General features: G+C 64.4%; 2 protein-coding genes across 2 annotated transcripts in view; one reads left to right on the top strand and one right to left on the bottom strand.

The window, feature by feature from the left end:
* SCAP (SREBF chaperone) overlaps positions 1–3,310 on the top strand; it is a 70,343-nt gene extending 67,033 nt beyond the window's left edge. Inside the window, exons 21-23 of the mRNA XM_054192042.1 lie at positions 357–437; positions 1,333–1,539; positions 1,880–3,310. Of these exons, the coding sequence (XP_054048017.1) occupies positions 357–437; positions 1,333–1,539; positions 1,880–2,125 (534 nt within the window). The 3' untranslated portion in view covers positions 2,126–3,310. The remainder of the gene's footprint in view (positions 1–356; positions 438–1,332; positions 1,540–1,879) is intronic.
* A 238-nt stretch (positions 3,311–3,548) lies between these two features.
* PTPN23 (protein tyrosine phosphatase non-receptor type 23) lies at positions 3,549–23,069 on the bottom strand. The gene is given in 29 exon segments (XM_054192055.1): positions 3,549–4,379; positions 4,449–4,562; positions 4,674–4,812; positions 4,919–5,023; positions 5,277–5,458; positions 5,664–6,416; positions 6,451–6,609; positions 6,611–7,078; positions 7,080–7,286; positions 7,288–7,825; positions 8,016–8,195; positions 8,469–8,620; positions 8,756–8,910; positions 9,019–9,339; positions 9,816–9,961; positions 10,349–10,414; positions 10,778–10,892; positions 11,117–11,196; positions 11,486–11,544; positions 12,108–12,164; positions 12,404–12,451; positions 12,669–12,800; positions 14,104–14,184; positions 14,649–14,780; positions 15,833–15,882; positions 16,864–16,940; positions 17,832–17,959; positions 19,135–19,209; positions 22,920–23,069. Coding segments are annotated over 29 exon segments (5,478 nt in total). The 5' UTR covers positions 23,004–23,069; the 3' UTR covers positions 3,549–3,704.
* Positions 23,070–24,150: the final 1,081 nt, after the last annotated feature.

Here is a 24,150-nt window from a genome sequence, read left to right as displayed (position 1 = left end):
GCCTGAGCAGAACACGAGATCCTCCTGCCTTAGGGCTGGGTGACTTCATGAACGTCAGCATCTGGTTCCTGGGGTTTCCCCTGTCTTCTCCTTGTCCCTTCCAGCTCATTGCGTCCCTGCCCTGTCACAGCCCGACAGGCATCACCCCCTTCCCCTGCCCTTGGCGTCAGCATCCCCTGACCTCGCTCTCCTGAACCGCTGACATGCCCTGGCTCTGCCATGCGAGGGGGATGGCAGCGAGGAAGATGAAGTGAGATGTGTCGCTTCGTTAGCAAGAGTGATAAGGCTCAGGTGGCGTCGTCCTGCAGCACGGCTGCCCCCCGCCGACACTCACGGCTGCCTCTTCTGCCCTGCAGGTGTTTCGGCTGGAAGACTCGTGCTGTTTGTTCACGCTGCAGGGTCACTCGGGAGCGATCACGGCTGTGTACATCGACCAGGTAGGGCGCAGCTGGGTCTGCACCTCGGAGAACATCCTTACGTACGGCTGCTGAGCCACGGCGTCGGCCAGAGCTGGGCCCCTTTCCTGATGTACGTGCCGAAAAGTTCATCTGCGCTTCTCTGAGGACGCAGAGGGTTCTCTGGCTGCTGTAAAGGTGTGCTCACCGTATGCCTCACAAGCTGAACCCTTATTTCCCATCCAGCCCGCTGCGGGCGCAGCGATCCCTTTCCCCGGAGGTGGTTTGTCCCCCTGCCCTGTTTGCAGCAGGAAAGCCCCATTCCCGCTGCACCCGTGCTGCCGGCTCCGTTCTGAACGCAGCTCCGAAGGCAGAGCTGGGAGCAGGGGCTGAAACTGGCCCAGGAAATGGTCCATGCCCTGTGGATATCTGCCCTGCCGGGGACCGGCTGTTTCCCGGGAGGGGCAGCGTAGGCTGGGCTGGAGAGGAGAGCAGGGCTAAGGACGGGATGGCAGGGCTAAGGACAGGGCCCTGCTCTGCTGTCATCCCCCCGCCAAGGCTTTCTGGACCTCATCCCCTTGGAGAGAAGCGGGAGAGCCACACCTGGGCGCTGCAGAGCTCTGAGAAACGAATTGAGGTTTCTCTGCAGCTGTGAGTCCTGCCAGGCTGGGCTTTTCTTACCTCCAGCCTGCTCAAACACAGGTACAAAGGCAGGGAATCCGTGGAGCTGGCTGTTCAGTTTTCCATCCCTCGTTCCTGTGCCCTCCTGCAGCCTGGGAGCGTGCCCAGAGCACGGGACCCACTTCCCTACGGAATTGTCATGTGTGTTCAGCGTCTCTGTGTGGCGGTGGCGCTGCGAAGCCCCAGGGTGGGATGGAAAGGGCGCTGTCTGCCACCCGCTCAGGTTCCTGACCTGCTTCTGCCCGTGTCCTTGCAGACGATGGTGCTAGCGAGCGGCGGCCAGGACGGGGCCATCTGCCTTTGGGACGTGCTGACAGGGAGCAAGGTCAGCCACATGTACGCCCACCGCGGGGACGTCACCTCCCTCACCTGCACAACGTCCTGCGTCATCAGCAGCGGCTTGGACGACGTGATCAGCATCTGGGACCGCAGCTCGGGGATCAAGCTCTATTCCATCCAGCAGGTTGGTAGCCAGGGAAAGGTTAGGGGTGCTCCTGTGCTTTTCCGGACCCCACCAGACCCCGCAGCCCACCTCCGCTGGGCTGCAGTGTGAAGGGAGCTCTAGTTAAACTCCACACGCTTTGGAAAACTTCCCCTGTTTGTAAATAGAATGTGCAGGAGCTCGGAAAAGACCGAATCTGTTGCTTGGCCAAACGGTGCTGTCCCACGGCGAGGCTCTGTGGGCCCTTTCCAGCACGTCTGGGACGGGGCTGGCAGAAGGGCTGCGGCTAAGTGGCCTCTTGCCCGCTTTGGCCAGGGCTGGCCGCGGGCTTGGCTCGCTGACCCGCTTTCCTTCCGCGCAGGAGATGGGCTGCGGTGCCAGCCTGGGCGTCATCTCCGACAACCTGCTGGTGACGGGAGGCCAGGGCTGCGTCTCCTTCTGGGACATCGGCTACGGCGACCTGCTCCAGACCGTCTACCTGGGGAAAAGCAACGAGTCGCAGCCGGCCCGGCAGATCCTGGTGCTGGAGAACGCCGCCATCGTCTGCAACTTCGGCAGCGAGCTCAGCCTGGTCTACGTGCCCTCCGTGCTGGAGAAGTTGGACTGAGGAGGAGGAGGAGCAGGCGCTGGAGCCGGGGCTGAGCGAGGAAGGTGGGACGGGGCACCCGGGCCCCTTCCCTTGACGAGGAGTGGGCGCAGGGACACCAGCTCCAGCGCCTCTGTCACCTCCCCACCTCGTAAGCTGGACTCTTGTCACCCAATGGTCTGCAGGGCCCGAGCCCGCTTGTTCCCGTTTCCAGCATCTTCCGCGCGGTCGCTGGTGCTCCCTGGAGGCGCAATGGTCCCCCGGGGGCTGTGGGGACGGAACACCCGAGCTCCTGCTCGGGACGGGACAGGAAGGGGGGACAGCATGTGGTGGTGGTGGCGGCTCCCCCAAGCTGCCCGGGGAGACGGAGTGACGGCAGCGGGTGCTGGAGGAGCGGCGGTGCCTTGCGGCAGCAGAGCCCAGCCCCAGCTCGGGGCAGGAGCGGGGCCGTGGCGGGCAGGACACCCTGCAGCACCCGTCCCAGCCCATCGCCCGCTCCCGGGGCACCGAGAGCAGCCCTGCACGCCCAGCCTGGCCCGGCAGCGGCTGCGAGTGCGAGCCCCGGGCCAGAGCGGAGCAGCCGGGGGCCACCATCCCTGGGGGAGGCCAGAGTCCCTGTTCCCCCTGTCCCGGGAGAAGGACGGGGCTGAGCCCGCGGGGCACTGGGCTTTGGCCTCCAGGTGCCTTAGAGCGCGGGCAGGGCCCCAGCCCTCGGGGCTCTGTGCCGCGGCCGTCCCTGCCCTATTTATTTATGTGCTGTATATATTTATTTATTATGGCAGGAGAGTGCGGGAGCAGCGCCCGCCCTCACTCCACCAACCGCCGTGGCAGAGCCGCCCTTCCCGGCTCCCTCCTCTGCTCCGTTTGCAGCAATAGCACCTTCCTCCTCCTCCTCCTCTTCCTGCTGCGGGGCCAGAGGAGGCTTTTCTCAGGTTGGGAGGGGGCAGGCAGCCCTTGCCCCATCCTCCCTGCGGGAAAAGGGGAGAAGGTCCCTTGGGATGGAGGGGGGGGAAATGGCCCGACTGATGCCGGGGGGGAGCGGGGAGGGCTCGGGGCCAGCAGCCCCCCCAGAGCCGAACCCCTTCCTCTAACGCTCTCTTCCCTCAAGTGACCGCCGATGACGTCTGTTAATTGAACCCCGGTGATTGTAGGGGCAGGCGGGGAGGCCCTGGAGGGACCCAAGGCCCGGGCGCTCCCCCGGGGCAGCCCCCCCCGGCCCCCCCTCTGCCGCGGGTGGCCTTAGCCCAGCTGTACGCTTTGTACTGTACAGGGGACGCTTTTTGTACCAGATTGTGTTTTATAACGTGTACGAGGACACCTCCATTAAACGGAACTAACCCGAGCCCGGCTGCACCGCTGCCCACCCCCCTCCTGAACCCCCCCCCCCCAGGTCTGAGAGAACCCCCCCCCGCCCCCACGCCAGCTGCAGATCAAACTCTCTTTATTTTAGTAGCAAAGAGCTGAAAAAAAAAATCAGTTCTAATTGGAGTCAAATAATGTGGCGACCGCCAATGTTACACCTGTACAAAGCAGAGGGATGGGGGGGGGGGGGACAGAGGGAAAGGTGGGACACCCCCCTCCCCACCACCACCCCCCCCCCTCAGGGTGCCCCAGCCCCCGCTGCCTGGGCTGCTCCCGTCCCAAACTGGGGGAGCCCGGGGAGGGCAGCACCTGGGACTGGGGCTGTAGTGCTGGGTCTTGGGGGGAGGAACTGGGAGGGGGGAGGACTTGGGGGAGGGGGTCCCTGCTGCCCCCTCAGGCCTTGTTGAGTGTCCAGAGCGGGTCGAGCATGCTGAGGGGGTCGTCGCTGGGCCGGGGCCCCCGCAGCCCCTCGCCCGTCTGCGCCTGCAGGAAGTTCTGCTTGTTCATGCGCTGCTTGCCCTTGAGGGAGGCGTCCAGGGTGAAGGCCTCGGGCGTGAGGGAGGCCAGCAGCTCCAGCGAGGAGGAGGGGGGGGGCGGCGGGGGGGGCCACCGGCTGCCCCCCGGGGGGCTCGGGGCTCTCCGCCAGGTGGTTGCTGCTCTCGGGGTCAGCGGGTGGCTCGGGGAGGGGCGGCCCCGGTGGGGAGGGCTCGGGGGTACCCACGCCGTCCATCACGCCGTCGGGCAGCACCGGCGTCACCTCCGTGTCGGCAGCATCCGGCGGGGGGGGAGCAGGATCGGGCTCCCCGCTGACCCCCGCCGGCCTGATGCTCAGCTTGGCAATGGTGGCCTGGATGGAGCTGATGGGCATGTCCCCCCCCAGGACCAGGTCCTGGGGGTCCTGGTGGAAGTAGAGCTGTAGGGAGAGAGGCCCCGTGAGCTCCGGGGGTGGCACGGCTCCCCCCACCCCCATCAGCACACCCACCTTGGGGGAGGCACTGTTGGTGGCCTTGGGGACGGCGGGGGCACCCACGCCGTGGCGCTGCAGCACCTGCTCGGCGTGCAGCAGGACGGCCTCGTAGCAGAACTTGAGGTGGAGCTGCAGGGAGGAGGAAGAGAAGGGCAGGGTGAGCCCCCCTGACACGCGGCAGCCCCGCCACGACCCCGGGGGGGGGCTCCAGCCCCCTCTCCGCGTCACCCGCCCCGTTACCTTCTCCTGCAGCATGTGCTTGCGCTGCTGCCGCATCCGCTTCACCAGCTGGGCCAGGTCAGGGATGCCGTTGCCGGCCTCCAGCTCCTGCATGGCCGCATACAGCAGGCAGAAGGCCCCGGTGCGGCCCACCCCGGAGCTGCAGAGAGACCCCCCCCCCCCCAGCGCTGTGACAGGGCCGGGGGGACGGGACAACACCCCACAGCCCCATCCCCCCCAGGAACCTCTCCCCAAGCCCCGCTGACCTGCAGTGCACGACGACGGGGGTGTGGAGCGGGCGCTGGTGCAGGTAGTGGCCGTGCACCTCCTGGATGAAGCGCAGGAGGCTCCCCTTGCTGTCGGGCAGGCCCCTGGAGGGGGACACACACACTCTCTCTCATTGTGGTGGGGGACACTCATTTTTTTGGGGGGGGGGGGCGCGGGGTTTCCACTCTCAACAGCCCCCAGGAGGGCTCAGACCCGCCCCACGCTGGGGCCCCCCACAGAGGAACAGCAGTTCCGGGGGGTCCCATGGGGTGGCACCTAGACACCCCCCCCCCCGCCCCAGCTGCAGCAGGACCCCCAGCACCACCCCCCCCCCTGCAGTGCCCCCCAGCGCCATACAGCTCGGGCCAGGAGGTGAACTGGAGGTGGACAACGGTGCGCTTGAGGCTCTGGTCGCGGTACTGCAGCGTGATCATCCTCTCCACGTGGGTGGGGGCCACCTTCAGGCTGGTGAGGATGAGGGTGATGGGTCCCTGCACCACGGGCTGGCCCCGCTCCGGGGGGAAGTACCGCAGCACCTTCTGCTGCGGGGAGGGAAGGGGACGCACGTCAGGAGCCGTAACACCCCACACCAGGGCGACCACCTCCCCCGGGACCCTCCTCCCTCTCCCTGGTCCCCATCAGGGCCTGGAAATGCCGCACGGTGACACCAGCGTATGAGGAGAGGGCGAGGGATGCCACAGTCCCATCCCTGGTGGCCACCAGCTCTGCCAGGGAAGGGTCTACCTTGTCCAGCTCCTGCTCCGACACCAGCATGACGATGACGGAGACCTTCTGCTCATAGATCATCAGCCAGAAGTCGGCGGCGGTGCCCAGCAGCGGGGCCTGGGTGGCGATGATGGTGGGGCAGTAAGGCGAGAGGTCCTCCACCCTGCTGGCGTTGATGTAGTCGTCCTTGCCCGAGCGGAGGACCACGCGGTTCCTGTCGTAGGGCATGATGTCCTGGTGCCGGTTCTTCATGGAGTAGCAGCGGGCGATGGCGATGGAGAGCTGCCGGGCATCCCGCTCCTGGGCGTCCTGCAGTTCCTTCCACACCGCGTCCAGCTCGGTGCCGCCGCCGGGCCCCGGCCGCTCCAGCCGCTCCACCAGCCCGCGGAAGCAGTCGAGCTCCGCCAGCAGCCGCAGGACACGCTCCGGCTTCTCGTAGGGATCGTTCTCGATCAGCTGCACGGCCTTGGGCTTCTGCCCCTCCTTGGCGTCCGCCTTGGTGGGCTGCAGCAGCGGTTGGCCCACCGCCGCCTTGGAGCCCCCGTGCTGGCTCTCGGGGCTGGAGGACAGGAGGTCGTCGGTGCAGGAGCTCTGCCGCTGGAAGGGGACGTCGCCAGGGCCCTGGGGGAGCGGGGCCGTGCCCGGCGTCAGCGACGGGGGGGGTCTCTGCGGCCCCGGCACCAGCGGTGGGGGCTGCATGGGCAAGGCCGGCTGCGGGGAGGGGGCCGGGGAGGGGACGAGGGGACCCTGGACCACCACCGCGCCCGGCATCTGGCTCAGGCCGGGGCTGGGAGAGGGGGGGGACGTGGTGGGGGCCAGCCTGGCTGGCAGGGGTGGGCTGGGGGGGGCCCAGGGCAATGGTGCCGGGGGGCATCTGGCTGCTTGGGGGGGCCGAGGTGGGGCAGAAGGGCAGAGCGGGGGAGCTGGCAGGCACCGGCTGCAGCCCCCCCAACGCAGCGTGCAGGGGGGGGGCCGCTCTGGGCAGGGGGCCTGGGGAAGGGCAAGGCCCCCGTGGGGGGGGCGAGCCCCTGCGGGGGCAGCTTATCCTGCCCCGGGAGCTGGTAGAGCTGGGGGGGCAAGGCGGGCTGCCCCCCAGGGCCGGCGGCAAAGGGCTGCTGGGCAAACTGGGGCTGGGCGGGGGGCAGCGGGGGCCGGGCGGGGGGCTGGAAGGGCAGGGGGACCTGGGCTCTCCCCGGGGGCAGAAAGGGGGGGGCTGGGGGGAACTGCTGGGGGCCCTGGGCCCGAGCCGGCATCTCCATGCCGGGCTGGAGCTGCGTTGGGGGGGCGAAGGTGTGGGGGTGCTGCCCGGGGGGGAAGGGGGGCTGAGCCGGCTGCCCAAAGGGCTGCAGCCCACCCTGGGCATAGGGGAAGGGGGCAGGGCCCCCCCCTGGGCGCTGCGGGGCCAGGAAGGGACCGGGGGGCGCGGGGAGCCGGGGGGGGGGCGGTGCAGCTGGAGATGGGGGCCTGGATGCTGTCCACCGTGGTGGTGGCCGGCCGGGCCCCTGGGGCCGGCTCGGGGCCACCCACGGGTGCCGGCCCCAGGGTGGGGGGCGCGAGGGGGCCGGGCACGGGCACCCCCGGCTGGCCCAGGCCGTAGGAGGCAGCGGGAGCAGGGCCGTGCTGCGGGGACGAGCGCGGGGGGCAGAACGTGGGGCCCCCCGAAGCCAGGCTGCAGCGGGGCTCGCATGAGCGGGGCGGCCGGGAAGAGCTGGGGGGCAGCGGCCGGGGCTGAGCTTTGGGGGGGCCCGGCCGGCTGGGGGGCGGTGGGCTGCAGGAGCTGCCCCGGGGCCCCCCCACCAGGGGGAAAGGGTCCCGGTGCCACGGTGGGCGCTGCCGGCAAACGGTAGTGCCCAGGGAGGGCCGGGGGCCCCGGGAAGCGGGGGGGTGCGAAGGGCTGCAGTGGGGCACTGGCCAGCCTGGCCGCCGGCAAGAATGGCTCAGGGGGCCGCAGGCCGGTAGCCAGGGCGGCCAGCGTGTTGGGGGGCAAGCGGGCCAGGTGGCCGGCCAGCACGTCCGGGGGGAGGCTCCGCAGCTCCTCCGGCAGCTCCGGCAGCACCAGGGAGCCCAGTGGCAGCGGCAGGTCGCCGGCATCCAGCCCAGCGGCTTCCAGCTCCGGCGGCTTCTTCTGCAGGGCGGGTTTGGGGGCCGTGGGCCGAGGGGGCGGCTGCTTCTTCATCTCCCTGCCGGGGAGGGGGGGCAACAGGGGCTCAGCGCAGGGCTGCCCACCTCCCGCGGGGCCACCCCACCGAAGCCAAACCCTCGAGAAACAGCCCAGAGCGCCCAAAGGTGCTGCCCGCCTCCCCGGGGGGTGTCACAGCGGGGACCCCAACCCCGGCTCTGCGTCTCCGCGAGGGGCACGGTGCCACCTACTTCTCCAAGATCTGCTGCCTGTTGGCCTCGGCGGCTTGGCAGGCGGCGCGGGCTTTCTCCAGCAGTTTGGCGGCTTTCCCCTCCAGGTCGGTGTAGAAGTCCTTCCCCTCCTGCGATTTCTTCATCAGGTCCTCGTAGGCTTCGTAGGAGGCCACCAAGGTCTGAACGGTGGTGTTCCACCTGGGGAGACGGGGCGGAGGCGCTGAGCGGGGACGTGACGCTAAGCCAAAGCTGGGCGTTCCTGCTCCTGGGACCTGGGGAACCCACCAGCCCCGACCTGGGACGGACACCGGGTGCAGGACAAACAGCCACCAGCGGCCTCCCAGCAGTTGGACATGACGAGGGACACTAGAGAAGCCGGCAGTGACCCCACACCTCTCCCTGGGGTGGGTGAGGGCTGTTCCCGTGCACCCAGACCCCACCGGGGAATACTCTGCCCCACACACCACTCACTTGTGCTCCACCTCGGCCAGGGCCTTGCGCACAGTCGCGTATTTGACGTTGGCGTCCGTCAGGGCCTTCAGGACGTTCTCCTGGGCGGCCAGGTTCTGCTCCAGGTAGACCTTGATCTGGTCGTACTTCTTCAGCTGCTCCTCAAAGAGTTTCTGCGAGAGAGGGGAGGCTCTGAGGGGCCGGGGAAGCTCTGGGGCAGGTTGGGACAGGGCAGAGCTCTTGCTGCAGCCCTGACCGGGACGTGTGACACCCGAAGGGGCTCCCCAAGCACGGAGGGTGGCACCCACCTTCATCTCGGAGCGGTCGGTGGTGACCAGCGAGGTGGTGATATCGTCCTTCTGGATCATCTCGCGCAGCTGCTGCTCCAAGGACATCCGCTGGTCCCTCATCTCCTGCACCTTGGCCAGGATTCGCTTCAGGTTCTGCAGCACCTGCTTGTCGTCTGGGGAGACAGGGAGGGCTGAGCGGCCGCGCCAGACCCCGCCAAGCTGGGCCAACCCCCCCAGGGCACGGCTCGCCCCCCCACCGCCCGGGGCGCAGCACCGCTCACCTTCGGTCAAGGCGGGCGAGGGCAGCGCGGCCCGGACCTGCTCCAGGGGCCCGCTGAGCAGGCGGAGGTTGCCGATGTGCAGGTTCATGGCTTTGTGGAGCTCGGTGTTGGTGAAACTGGCCTTCTCGTGCACCTCCATGTACTTGGAGCACTCCTTGCTGACCTCGGTCAGGCCCAGGGATGGCGGCGGGGGGGACCCCTGGGCCGGCGGGACCTTCCCAAGCAGCTCCTGCAGCTTCCGCTCCTGAGCTTCATCCTCCTCGAGGAGGTCTCGGATCTCCTTCAGAGAAGCCTCCACGTCGGTGAAGACCCCGGAGAGCACTGCGCGGGAGAGACACGGAGGCTGGCGAAGGGCTGGACCACCGCCTCCGGGGACTCCTGGCTACGATCTACGAGCTCTCCTGGCCCCCACCTGCCCCAAGCCTGAAGCCAGGCAGCGACACAGCAGCCGGAGGAATATATCTGGCCGTGGGCAACCAGAGGACGCAAGGACACCATGGCCCAAGCACCCGGGTGCTGGGTTCAGGGCTCATTTGTGCTGGGGAGATGCCCACAGTGGGCTGCAGATGGCCCACGGGGCTGCAGCCACCAGCGGGGTGACGCCTGGCCTGGCCTGCGAGGAAGCAGCAACCCCCACGAGCGGCCAACAGGGAAAAATGGCTTTGGGGTTCAGAAATTTATATCGGCAAAGAATCAGCCGCTGCCAACGCCGAGCCGTGGCCAGGGAGCGGTGTGGCCTGTCCCCAGGGCCAGCCCAGACATCCCCGGTCCCCCCCAGTACGTCCCTGTGTCCTTACCCTGCATGGACTGGACCAGGTTCTTGACGGTATCGGGGCGCACGCTGAGCGCAGCGCATTTCTCCATGAGGATGGGGGGGATGTGGCTGTACATCTCCAGGTTGTCCACGGTCTCGGGGTCCAACTGCATGGAGTCCATGAACTGGCTACAGGCGAGAGAGAACAAGCCCCTGAGCGGTGGCGGAGCAACCCCCCCGACCTCCCTGCAGGTCCCCCCCATCCCAAACCGCAGCCTGCTCCGGGTGCAGCACTGCAGAATCGCTCCCGGTGGCCTGAGCAAAGCTGCAGGATGAATTTGGGGACCGGTGGCTGGGACTGGAACCTAATGGGGGACTGCCCCCAGAGCTGGGCAAACCGGGATTTGGTGGCGCTCAGGACGAAGGTGACAGATTTGGGATATCTGCGTTCCTGTCGGCACCGGGGTGGGGAAACCCAGCGAGGGAACAATCGGGACATCCCTGAGCGAGGGAGGGCCCACCGCTGCCTGGGAGAGGAATTGGCCGGGGCCCCGTTCCGGTACAGCTCACACGTACTCCAGCACTTCGTTCTTGGCTTCGATCTTCGCCATCACGTCTCTCAGCAGCTTGGCCTTCTCCTCGCTGTGATGGAGGAGAAAAAAAAAAAACCAAAACCGATCCTTCAGTGCCATGCCAGGAGTAGGGAAACCTCCACCGTAAATCACACGTGCTCCCAGCCCCGCAGGAGTCAGCCGGAGCCTCATCCGTCCCAGCAAGACCAGCTCCAGCTGCCAGGAGAGACACGGGACAGAAGCCATACACGAGGACAACTCGGGGACGTTGGTGGTTCCCCAAAAAAACCACTGAGGCTTGTTGGGTCCCCTCCGTCTCCCTTCAGCCTGGGGGGGACCTCGTTGAGCTCGGTGCTGGAGATCTGCGTCCCCAGCTCCGTGACCGTCCTGCTCCGGCTGGAGCCGTGCCCGCCTGCGGCACCCCGGGACACACCTGTACAGGGATGAGGCCTCGTGGGCAGCCATGGGCACCAGCTTGGCAAATATATCGGGGCCGGTGACAGCCGGATCCGTGGGGTTGACGGGGAGGGCCTTCACCAACGGGGCACCTGGGGGTTGAAGACACAACACATGCCTGAAACCTCCCTGGAAAACTGATCATTCCCAAGATGGACCCTCCCGCTCGACACCTTCATTCCCCCGATCCCTGAGGATCACGGCACAAAGCGCCACTGGCCCAAGGGGTTCCAGAGCCCCGTGGATCCACCGTGTGTCACTCCGTGTGTCCCTCTCCCATCAGGAGCTGGCAGGAGAGGGCACTGCCCACCCTCACCTTTCACGGACTGCAGGGTGTCCAGCGCAGGCACGGCTTCGTGGTAGATGAAGTCATTGTCCTTTTTGGCCGAATTGTACCTAGAAACGGAAGCGATGCCGCGTTGGAGAGAAGCGGGCAGCGTCCCTGGCTCCCTGAGCTCACTCCCAGTAGGTCAGGCCCTGGGTCTCGCGGGCTCGCTCCTGGGGGAGCCAAGAGCAATTTCCACGGCTGCGACACATCACGAGAGCCTCGGGCAGCACAGCGTCCTTGGCTCTGCCTCTGGGGGGACACTGGGGACACTGCCCTGCGCTGCTCCGGCCACCAGGCCTTTCTGATCCCCAGAATGCAGGACGGTCACATCCAGGGGTGCCCCATGCGTGGACTCACTTGCCACCGATCACATCCATGGTGAATCTCAGGGCTTCCTGGACGGTTTCTGGCTGGCCCTGCAGAAAGGAGAGGGAGTTTGCACAGGCAGGGAACGGCTATCGCTGTCCCATGGCCACAGCCCGATGGTGCCCGAGAGCCAGCAGCAGCCTCGCCAGCCATCTCTCTGTGTGCCCCATAAAGGAACGGAGATGCCCGCAGGTATCCTCCGTGTCGCCGTTTCACACGCAGACCCTGCCGCGGGGCTGTCCTCGGTTTCCCGAGCACGGCAGCACCCGCACCAGGAGCTGCGTGGGGAGCCCACCGAGGCGGCGGGGCTGAGCGCTGCAGACCCACCACCCTCCTGGAGCTGCCCACGTGCCCCCAAGTGATGAAAACCAACCCAACCCCCCTAAATCCCTGGGAGACCAAGAGATCCCAGAGCCTTGGGCTTGGCTGGATGTCCCAGAGGGGAGGGAAGCGACACTTTGGGAAGCCAGCACGGGTTTGCCAACCTACTCCACGGCAAGGAAAACTTTTAAGCTGACACCAGTTGTCATCTTCTCAGCCTGGCATCCCGCTGGCCTGAGCACAGTAACTTTAAAAATCCAAATTACTGTGACCACACGGAGCAGGAACGCACCTTTGCCAGCTTGATAGCTTCGTTGAGTTTATCCAGAGCGCTCTGGAAGTAGATGACCTGCAGAGAGAGCAGGAATTGGGGTTGGCAGAGAAGTAGGTGCCCTTGCCTTTGCACAGGAACATCACCACCAGTCCCCGAGGGCCGCAGCTTCCTACAGCTTAACGGGGCTTTGCGAGAGCACCCACAAACGCTTGCAGGAGGCAGGACATCATTGGTGACACATTCATGTCCCCAGGGCTGAGGATACCTCCCCAGAGCCTGGAGCGGACGGGGTGGGCCGACACGGTTCTGCTTACCCTTTCCCCAAACTTCTGCTGCTCCTCGGCCTGTTTTCCCATGTGCAGCTGCAAGAAAAAACACACACATCGGGGGTGTCAGAGCTCCTGAACTCCAGGGGGATCTTGGAAACGGGCAAGAAAACCCCACAAAGCAACCCAAGCCCCTTCGTCGGTCGTGTCGTGGTGAGCACCGCTCCACAGCGGGCATCAGCAGCCCGAGGTGGGGTGGAAGCAAAGGGCATCGCAGCCAAGCAGCCCCCCCAGGTTGGTCTCCCCCACTTACATGGGCCACAGCAGCAAAATAATAGATTTTCATTTGAACCAGCTTCTTCCAGTCTTTCTGGATCTTTCCCAGCAGCGAGGCTGTCTCCGAGTTCTCCAGCGCCCGGCAGGCCTCTTTGTAGTAATCCACCACCTATAGAGAGAAGGAAAGGTGCTGGAAAATTCCCCAGAAAGCCGGATCCCAGGTGGATCTGAGAGCAGCAAGGGAAAGGAGGATTCACCAGCACTAGCGCTTGTGCCCATGGCCTCAGATCACCCAATCAGCACAGCAAAACGGCCGGTGGGGAACACGCGGATTCGTTTCAGGTCAGAGTGATGGACTAGTGACATCACCTTGATAAACCAACCCCACACAGAGGGTTAGAATCACAGAATGCTTCAGGTTGGAAGGGACATTAAAGATCATCTTGTTCCACCTCCCTGCCCTGGGCAGGGACACCTCCCACCAGCCCAGGTTGCTCCAAGCCCCGTCCAACCTGCCCTTGAACCCCTCCAGGGATGGGGCAGCCACAGCTTCTCAGGGCAACCTGGGCCAGGGGCTCACCCCCCTCACAGCCAAGGATTTCTGCCTCACATCTCATCTCAATCTCCCCTCTGTCAGTGGAAAACCCTTCCCCCTCGTCCCATGGCTCCCCTCCCTGATCCAGAGTCCCTCCCCAGCTTTCCTGGAGCCCCTTGAGGGACTGGAAGGGGCTGGAAGGTCTCCCCGGAGCCTTCTCTTCTCCAGGCTGAACCCCCCCAGCTCTCTCAGCCTGTCCCCACAGCAGAGGGGCTCCAGCCCTCCCAGCATCTCCGGGGCCTCCTCTGGCCCCGCTCCAACAGCTCCGTGTCTCTCCTGTGCTGAGGCCCCAGCGCTGGAGGCAGCACTGCAGGGGGGTCTCCCCAGAGCGGAGCAGAGGGGCAGAATCCCCCCCTCGCCCTGCTGCCCACGCTGCTGGGGATGCAGCCCAGGCTACGGGGGGTTTCTGGGCTCCCAGCGCATGTTGCCAGCCCACGGCCAGCTTTTCACCCCGCCCAGCACTCCCAAGCCCTTCTCTCAGGGTTGCTCCATCCCTCCATCCCCAGCCTGTGCTGGGACCGGGGGTTGCCCCCACCCAGGTGCAGGACCCTACACTTGGCCTTGCTGGACCTCACGAGGTTCAGACAGGTCCCCTTCTCCAGCCTGTCCAGGTCCTTCTGGATGGCATCCCATCCCTCTAGAGTATCTTATGCTCTCCTTTGAGGAGCCAGTGGTTGTGCTCACAGCCTGGGGTGACGGCAGCAGCCCGTACCACAGTATGACTGCACTGACACCATGCAGGATCCAGGACACCCTCCCTGAGCTCCCAATCCCACCCATGGCTCCGTGCAGCAGGAGCGGGGCTGTGCTGGTAACAGTGAGCGCCGAGGCAGAAGGGGCCGGAGTTGAGCGCAGCAGGGATTGCCCAGGAGCTCACCTGGGCACTGATCCGGGCCACGAGGAAACTCTTCCTGTTGTCCAGCATGGACTTCTCCAGGAGACACTCCTGCGCCTGGCCCTGCCAAAGACAAGAGGGGAATCTTTGGGTTCCACTACACCTGGGGACACCCCTCTGTATCCAAGCCAGCGCCAGTCCCCGGCCCCTGGCAGAACCCACCAGTTACAGCCCCTTTCTTACAGGGTCAGCAGAGCACAGTAAACACCAGCCCCAAGGGATGCTTGAAGAGCCCAGGGTGAGCAGAGCGGCACAGAGCCTTCCCTCTTCCCTGCTGCCTCCCAAAACCTCCTTCTCTCCCACAGAACAGAGCCCCTCTTGCTTACAGCAGGCCAGACCTCACAGACAACCACCCGCCGTGGGGCACTGGGGTCCTGTCTCGCCCAGCTCCAAGCGCTTGGACTCAGTAGGGAGCACCCAACCTGACGGACGCCCCTCTCCCAGTCAAGCAGCAGCTGCTCACAAGGTGTGCAAGGAGCCATCCCAGTGTGACCAGCGCCCCGGCGGAGGCAGAACCCAGTTCCTACCAGCATGAGGTTGATGTTGAGGTTGAGGATCTGGTGGCTCATGTCCACACTGTAGGAGTGGGGGAAGTGATCCCGCAGGTAGGTAAACGCCCCGGCGGCGCACTGGAAATGGGTGCAGGAAACCTTCATGCCCTGAGAGGACGGGAGAACATGTGTCAGGCATGCGCAGCCCTCTCACATGCACGCCAAGCCAGCCGATGTCTGTGGGCACGTGCTGCCGGACATGAGGGATTTGTGGAAACTTGGATAGACTTTGCGGAAACTCGGAAAGCAGCAACCTCCTTTCACATGGTGGGGTTTGGAGCGATAAACCCCAGCTCGGTGGGGTTAGATGTTCCCCACACTGCCCATACCACAAAAAGTGATCAGAGGGCTGGAGCCCCTCTGCTGTGGGGACAGGCTGAGAGAGCTGGGGGGGTTCAGCCTGGAGAAGAGAAGGCTCTGCGGAGACCTTCCAGCCCCTTCCAGTCCCTCAAGGGGCTCCAGGAAAGCTGGGGAGGGACTCTGGAGCAGGGAGGGGAGCCATGGGACGAGGGGGAAGGGTTTTCCACTGACAGAGGGGAGACTGAGATGAGATGTGAAGCAGAAATTGTTGGCTGTGAGGGTGGTGAGCCCCTGGCCCAGGTTGCCCTGAGAAGCTGTGGCTGCCCCATCCCTGGAGGGGTTCAAGGGCAGGTTGGACGGGGCTTGGAGCAACGTGGTGTGGTGGGAGGTGTCCCTGCCCAGGGCAGGGGGTTGGAACTGGATGGTATTTAAGGGTCCCTTCCAACCCAAACCATTCTATGCCTCCTCTGAGACCCCAAAAAGCAGCCACCACAAAGCTGGGGCGAGTCCCTGGGGCTCACAGGGCTCTAAATGGCTCGGTGCTTTCCCCTGGCCACGCAGACCCCAAGCTGCATCAGATCTCTCCCCTCCCGGCCCTACGTGCTGAGGGTGGAAGGTCAGCCCGGCCAGCAAACAGGCAGAGCCTAGCCGGAACAAGGCCGGCAACGATGGGGCAGGGAGGGACACAACCACGAGGAGGTGCCTCCTCGTAACACCCTCCGGCAATACTGGCTCACAGCAGACAACCAGAGCTGGTAGAGACGCTTGTAACCACCCAGGTTATGGAGGGGAAGCCCTCAGGGCTACCAGCTCGAGGCTTTTAACCACGTAGGAGAGAAAAGGCACTGAGGGACTCTTACCTCCTCAGACACTCTCTTGTCCATGGCGCCCAGCATGGAGTGCAGCGCACCTGCGGAAAGAGGACAGCAGCTCAGCGGGGCGAGCACACCCTGCCAGCCCCCAGGCACTTGCACCAGAGAAGCCTAAATCCGCGGCAAGGTGGCCACCAGCAGCACCCAGCTGGTGCTCTGTGCCAGGGAACCGTGGCACTCCGGACGCCCATCTCACAGGGCACCAGCGTGAGACTGCACGCGCAAGTCATTCAGCACAGAAAAGTCCCCGGCTGGAAACCTTTAGTATTAAAAAGTGAGTTTCTAACATCTTCCTGGTTTAATAGACATGTTTCTACCAGCTTCAGGGAGCTGCCACCTCTCGAAAGGGGCCTGGGCCCCACATCAGCTCCTGCTGCCTTGGGCCGGGTTTGAGGTTTGTGCGTGGTGGGCTGGGAGGGCGCAGTCAGCTCCCGAGCTGCAGCGTTTGGGGCAGCCGCAATGCCAGGGATGGGAGTGTTTTCAGCTGCGTTAAGCGTCCAGGGGCTGAGCGTCACCTTCCCTTTGGGGCTACCAAGAAAAAAAAACCCCACTCTGAGCCGTGGTTAGCCACAGCTGGAGAGCAAGGGAGTGGGTACAAGGGTTACATTTGCTGTTTTTGAGGAGATGGGGCGCTGGATGAGCTGGACAAAGCCTGACTACAGCTGTCACCGTGCCAGAAAGGGCATTTGTAATGCCACAACCTGATGTCAGCCTCCTCGGTGAAACCTGTGACTGAGACGCAGGGCAGCGCACGACCAGGGTGCGCTCAGACCGGGAGGAAAGGAGAGGCGGCTTCTGACAAAAGCCAAAGTCAACCCCTCGTGCAGCTCTGAGGCTGAGCACCCAGTCCCGTAGAGCAGGGGAAGAGGCACAACCAGGCTGAGCCACGACTGCTGGTGGGACCAGGCAGGCCCATGCTGCTGCCTGGTTGCTCCGAGGAAGGATGACGTGAAGCAAAGGCCGGGCAGAGAGGTGGGACATCCCTCACGCCCAGGGCAGCCGGTCTCCCAGGCCCTTACCCAGGTTGTAGAGGATGCAGGCCTGCTCGTACTTGATGTCCTCATGAGTCACCGTCTTGCCCGAGAAGATCTCAGTCCTGCGAGGAGAGAAGCCTGGTTACCGGCTGTAGATGGAGGTACTGGTGCCCGGGGGACAGGACAAGAGGCAATGGGCACAAACTTGAACATAGGAAGTTCCACCTAAACATGAGGAGGAACTTCTTTACCCTGAGGGTGGCAGAGCACTGGAACAGGCTGCCCAGAGAGGTGGTGGAGTCTCCAACTCTGGAGACATTCAAAACCCACCTGGACGTGTTCCTGTGTAACCTGCTCTAGGTGACCCTGCTCTGGCAGGGGGGTTGGACTAGATGATCTCCAGAGGTCCCTTCCAACCCTATGATTCTATGATTCTACTGGTGTTTCTGGGTGTGGGACACACGCTGGCAGAAGGATTTGTCAGGAGACGCACTCCCTCAGAGGTTCGGAGAAGGGGCCCTCCTGCCTGGCGTCATGCTGGGCATCGAATCAAGGCAGTGGGGGCTGGTGGGATGGTGCGTCTCCACGTGGTGGGCTTGTTCTGGCTTTGTAAGCACACAGACACCCCCGTTTACACCCAGCCAAGCAACTCTGGCACCCCAGGGGATCTCAGCACTGCCACCTTGCATGGTGACGCTGTCCTGGCTCTGCCTCGTGTCTCCTCAGAGCCAACTGTGTTGCCTTATGGCTTGAGCTGAGATGTTCTGCCAGATCTCCCACGGCAGGATGCCATTTCCCAAGGGACACCCCAGTGCCACCCAGGTACAGCTACTGGGCTTCAGGGAGGAGCATATCGGATGCCGGTGAGGGACGTGCACAGGGAAGAGGGAGCAGTTGCTCTGCTTTGGGTCAGCCTCCGCATTTCAGGAAGCTCCTGCTGGGAGCCAATCCTCCATCTGCAACGCCCCAGTGCCACGCCGGAGAGAGGGTACGGGGAAGAAGCTCCTGCTCACCACACGATGGGGACCGCCGCCTCCTGCTCAGCGCCCATGGGGATGCGGCTCTGCAGGTAGTGGAGTTGGCCGAAGTACTTCCGCAGCGTGCTGCAGCCCTCGAAGTCCCTGGGCACGTTGACGGCACTCTGGAGGGTAGAGAGGAGGAGGAAGAGGCTGCCCCGAGGACAGGACCGCGCTCACGGGTGAGGTGCCAGGCAGGAACAAGAGCCTGCCTGATTCGTGATGAGATCCGTGGGCAGGAGGGGATGGCCAGAGCTGGGCATCGGCAGGCTTCCCCGGGAAGGAGCAAGCCCTTATGGAAAACACCTGCATAACACAGCTAGAAAAACAGGTCTGTGTGCCTAAAAATGAGGCTGGAGGGAGCCGCTTTATGGATCCAGAGCAACCGGTTTGGGGAGGAAGAGTCTCTGCTCCCCCCAGCACAGGCTCCTGAGCGTGAAATAAACAGGAGCAATTTGGGAGCAACTGAAATGGTGGTGTCCTGGAGAGGGCACAGGACCCACCGCTACGGCAAAGCTATGCTGGGAGATGGAACAGAAAAGCAGGAGACCCTGGAAAGGTTTCCCAACCTCCCGTTTCGGGGTTAAACCCATGGGTAGAGGCCAGATCTCCCCAGATCCCAGGCTGGGGGTGTATAAGCACCCACCCACCACCGCTGTGCTTTGGAGACACTGGTGACACGACCCCAGTGCCAACACCATGAGTTACCCCAGCTCCACCCTGTGCATCAGGCTTACGGCCTCGCTACAAAACCATGGCACGGCACAAACTGGCAGCGGTCCCAGCTCGGGGAGAGTCTCTGACCATCTCCAGCCGGTTTTACCACCCGTGTCTCAGCCACCACCTGCCCAGGGCCGAGGCTGTCTCTAACCTGCTCAGCGGCCCCCAAATTGGTGACCCCAACGATTAACACAAGTGTTTGGGCTGCAGAGCTGAGAGCAAAGGGCTGATTTATTCCCTGTGAAGACCTCAGGCACCAGCCTGACTGGACAAAGCGATTCCTTTCATCTAACAGGGAACTTGTATTCAATATGAAACACCCCAAATTCAGGGAAGCGGATACAGCAGAGCCCCAGCGCCCAAGCCCAGCATGCTCCTTGGGAAGCCAGAATCATCCGGGGAGCCCAGGACGCAGCCTGGCTGCCAACAGCCTCGTCCATGGGCCACTGTTGAGGAAGAGGAGCAGCCACGTCAGCGTTCCAGCACAGTTCCCGGTCCAGGGAGCTCCCGCTCCCCCCCAGTTTGGCTCTGGCAGGTCTCACCGGGACTGTGAGTGATTCAGGCCGGAGTCCAGCTTTACCTGCCGGAGCAGCTCCAGCTTCCGCAGCTCTTCGTTGTAGTTCTCCGGGTTCTCCCCATAGTTCTTCAGGACAAACTGGAGGGGGAAGAGAGGGGTGAGAGCCTGGCCCTGTCCCAACACCCACAGCCCCCTTCCCAGCCCTGGAGCTACAACTGGCAGCTCTCCAGGGAAGTCCAGGAGAAGCCCCTGCGGCAGGTCTGGCAGCATGAAGGGGCACATGCTGGCTCGAGGCCTTGCATCTCCTGGTTTGGAGCTTGTTTGCCCCCCAAAACCCCCCAAATCTTGCCCAGCTGCTGCTGAACCTCAGCTTAACGCAAGGCCAGGACACAGGGTCCTGTGTAGACAACAGCCAGGGAAGACGCACTGATCCGGCACACACCAGGAGCCGATGGGGACGGAGCTGAGGCGGAAAACCCAGAATCAAGCAGCCGTAAGGTCCTGAGGAGTCACCAGTGAACAGGACAGACCGAATTGAAGTCACTCTGGATTCACAACCGATACCCCGCTGTGCTTGGATGAACGCAGTGCTCCTCGCTGACCGTCAGAGGGTGAATATCGCACAGGAAGGCAGCCCATCGTGGCGAGGGCCAAAAGGGAAACGAAACGGGGTAGTGCATGCCGGAACCGAACAGCACGGGACCATGGCCCCCACTGGAGGCTCCTGTGTCACCGTAGAGAGGAATTTGGCTTGGCCAAAAATGCTCCAGCATCCCCGAGAAAGGTGCTCGGTGATGAGTTATGTCTCCCTGCCGCTGTGGAGGGAGCTGTAGGGACAGAGGTCCCCAAACCTCCCTCTAGCAAGGGTTTCGAGATCCCTTGGATCACGATGCTGTCAGCAAGCATAGCCCTTCCCGAGCGCAGGCAGCTTGGGATCCTCCAAGGGTCCAGGCAGGATTCATCCAACGTTCCTGGCAGTCGTGGGGAGAGCTGGGGACCCACAGCCCCACTCTGCCCCAGCTCAAGCAGACACCGGGGGCTTGATCAACCCCAGCAGCTGCCAGGCTAAAGAAGGTTGGGGACATTTGAGGGGCTGCCTGCACCCTCTGTCACCCCGTGGCACCACCAGCTCCTCCGGTGCTGACAGGCACGGCGGGGCCGGAGCCACGCCAACGGCCGCCGCACCTTGTCCCGGCCGGCACAGTATGACTCAGCTCGACGATCCTGTGACACCTTCCTCCCGGCACAGAGACGTCCCCGCCACACCAAAGCCGCTGCTGGGATCCGACAGGACACCAGTCCCCCCCCAGCACCCCAAGAAAACAGCAGAGCAGGAAGTGGGTGGTGACACAAACACAGGAGAAACTCCCCCCGCCATCCTCCTTCCACATTAATAAATCATGATTTTCATCCGTAGGCGGCACTAGAAAACAGCAGTCATAGGTGGAGCTTGTTTACAGCTGCTTAATTAAGTACTTCACCTCACTTAAGCCATCAGTTCAGTCCCCACCGGGGTGACAAGGGCAGGTCATGTCCCCCCACAGCCCTTGGTGGCCACCAGCAAGGAAGGCGCCGTCACCTCGCACCCACCGTACTCTCAACCTTCCTCCGACAGCGCTGCGAAGGGATGGGGGCTTTTAATTGACTCCCAATCAGTCAGCCTGGGCTGCTGGCAGTGGGAGAACCAGCTCCCCGCTCCTCGGTTCCCCCTTTTTACAGGAGATTGGAGGGAAAAGAGACCCGAGGGGTCACCCATCGCCGGTCCGGATCTCCTACTGACACCCCCCACGGCATTAATAACGGTGGAGGCCGGATCGGGTGGCGGAGCTCAGAGAAGGGTGGCTGTGGCGTGGGGACCAAGGAGTCAGCGCAGTCACATGCGGTGGGGACGGACTTGACAACTCACCGCTCGCCCCCGAGGTGGCTGGGGAAGGCTCTGCCCTGGATGGGGAGGGCTCCCAAGGACTCCCTCCTTCCCAAAACTGTGCCCCCCCTCAGCAGCACCCACTGACCCCAGCAGCCGAGGAAGGTCCCGCAGTCCCGAGGAGGCAGTGAAGCGAGCGGGGCCAAGCCAGGGGTCACGACTCCCTGACCCACAGCTCCCCCCCACTTTCCCATATATAATTCCCTGTGACACTAGCCCCGCCCCTCCCCCCCAATCCCTCACACCCTACACTCCCCCTCCCTGTGCACCCCAAACACCCCCCCACAGAGCCCTCAACCTTCCCCTACTGCACATCCCGTGCACTCCCCTCCACCACAAGACCCCAGACTCCCCCCATGGAGCCCCCTGACACGCCCCCCCCGCCCCACACCCCAAGCACCGTCCCCCACAGACCCCCTCTCTCTCCCTCCACACCCCCCAAGCAATATACTCCCTCACAGACCCCCTCACTTCTCACAGGTCCCCTTCTCAACCCCTCCTAAGGACTCCCCCCACCTCACAGAGGACTCTCCCCCCGACAGACCCCCCCCCCCCACTCCTCGGCCCCATCTAAGGGCTCACCCCCTTCACAGACCCCTCGCTCCCCCTCCCCACCCCCTCCAAGCACTGTCCCTCCTCACAGACCCCACCACTCACAGACCCCCCCCGGATTCCCCCACCCTAGCCCTCTCCAAGGATTCACATCCCCCCCCCAACCCAGACCACACTTTCTCCCTCCCCACAGCACTGTCCCTCCTCACAGACACCTCCCTACGTCTCACAGTCCCCATTGCACCCCTCCTCAGCCCCCTCTAAGGACTCACCCTCACACAGACCCCTCTCTCCTCCTCCCCACCCCCCCTCCATAGCACTAACGACCCTCACAGATTCCCCCCCACATCTCACAGACCCCACTCTACCTCTTCTCAGCCCCCTCTAAGGACTCACCCTCACACAGACCCCTCTCTCCTCCTCCCCACCCCCCCTCCATAGCACTAACGACCCTCACAGATTCCCCCCCACATCTCACAGACCCCACTCTACCTCTTCTCAGCCCCCTCTAAGGACTCACCTCCCACCACAGACCACACTTTCCCCCTTCCTACTCCCCCATAGTACTGTCCCACCTCAAAGACCCCCACCCTCCCCCTCCTCAGCCCTCTCTAAGGACTCACCCCCCTCACGGGTTCCTCTCTCCCCCTCCCCATAGCTCTGTCCCTCCTCACAGACACCTCCCTACATCTCACAGACCCCATTGCACCCCTCCTCAGCCCCCTCTAAGGACTCACCCTCACACAGAGTCCACTCTTTCTCCCTCCCCCCACCCCACCATAGCACTGTCCACCCTCATAGATTCCCCCCCACGTTTCATAGACCCCACTCTACCCTTCCTCGGCCCCCTCTAAGGACTCACCTCCCACCACAGACCACACTTTCCCCCTCCCTACTCCCCCATAGTGCTGTCCCACCTCAAAGACCCCCCTCACCTCTCACAGACCCCCACCCTCCCCCTCCTCAGCCCTCTCTAAGGACTCGCCCCCCTCAGAGATCCCTCTCTCCCCCTCCCCACACCCCCCATAGCTCTGTCCCTCCTCACAGACCCCCCCCCACGTCTCATAGACCCCACTGTATCCCTCCTCGGCCCCCTCTAAGGACTCACCCCCACACACAAACCCCTCTCTCCTCCTCCCCACCCCGCCTCCATAGCACTATCCCCCCTCACAGATTCCCCCCCCGCGTCTCACAGACCCCACTCTACCCCTCCTCAGCCACCCTAAGGACTGTCCCCCCCTCACAGACCCCCCCCCTTTCCCCCTCCCCCTCGCAGGCCCCTCCCGCCCCGCCCGTCACAGGCCCCTCCCGCCCCCTCCCCCGGGCCCCTCGGCGGCCCTAGCCACCTCCCCCCGACCCTCCCGGCCCCCACCTTCTTGACGGCAGCGTTGAAGGCGAACTCCCCGGCCTCCTTGAGGTCGAGCCAGATCATGGGCATGCGGGGCACGGCCTCCATCCCGGCCTGCGCCCGCCGGCACCGCCCGCCCGTCGGAACCGCGCCCGGCGCCTCACGGGAAACCGAGTCCCGGTACCGCCCCGCCCCTTCCGGCGCCGTTACCATGGAGACGCCGGCCCCCTTCCGGCGTCGTTCCCATGGCGACGCTCCGCCCCGCCTCCTGCGGGCGGGGCTTGCGGGCAAGGGCGGCGCCCCGCCCCCTGAGGCGGGGCAAAGGCTGTTCCCATGGCGACGCCGCGCTCGCTGATAGGCGGAGACGGTTGTTCCCATGGCGACGCCGCGCTCGCTGATAGGCGGAGACGGCTGTTCCCATGGCGACGCTCCACCCCCCGGGGCGGGAATGGGCGGTTCCCATGGCAACGGCCGCCCCCCCGTCAGGCCTGGCCCTAGTGCAGGCCCGAGCGGAGCCTTGGAATAATAACGGGATTTTTTTCCTATAATATCCCATTAATTTGTTTGTTTGATGGGTTCAGGGACAGGACGAGCTCTTTGGCTCGTTAGCGGGTTCCCAAATCCCGGCGGGATGGCAGCCACCTTTTGCCACCTGTGAAAAATCCCTGTTTTCCCATTTTTTGGGATCCAGGTCATGGGGACATGGGGACACTGGGTACCAGGGACACGGGGACCTAGGGACCATGGGGACGCTGGGACACCAGCTGTCAAGGACACGGGGGTGTCGGGACACCGGGCGCTGAGGACATCAAGACACGGGGACGTAGGGACACCTGAGTCAGGGGACATCGAGACCTGCGACACAGGGACCCCCAGAGCCGGGGACATGGGGAGATGGGGACATGAGGATACCTGGTGTCAGGGGACACTTGAGATCCGGGACACGGGGATCATAGGGACTTTGGGACACCAGGACACGGGGATCATGGGGACATTGGGACACCAGGAGACACGGACATTGGGACCTGAGGACATAGGGATACAGGGACGCAGGACACAAGGACTTGGGACACAGGGACATCAAGACCTGGGACCAAGTGACACTAGGGCACAGGAACACTGTGTGTCGGGGACATGGGGACATGGGGACACGGGGTGTCGGGGACATGGGGACTGCAGAACCCAGCACACGTGTCCCAACGGCCCCAGCCCCCCCTGCTGAGCGGTGGCACCGCCGGGACGGCGTGGGCAGGGG

The sequence above is a fragment of the Rissa tridactyla genome, chromosome 2 (assembly GCF_028500815.1).
Source record: "Rissa tridactyla isolate bRisTri1 chromosome 2, bRisTri1.patW.cur.20221130, whole genome shotgun sequence".
Classification (NCBI taxonomy): domain Eukaryota; kingdom Metazoa; phylum Chordata; class Aves; order Charadriiformes; family Laridae; genus Rissa; species Rissa tridactyla.
The sequence above is the reverse complement of the archived record's forward strand: the minus strand, read 5'-3'. Positions and strand labels throughout refer to the sequence as shown.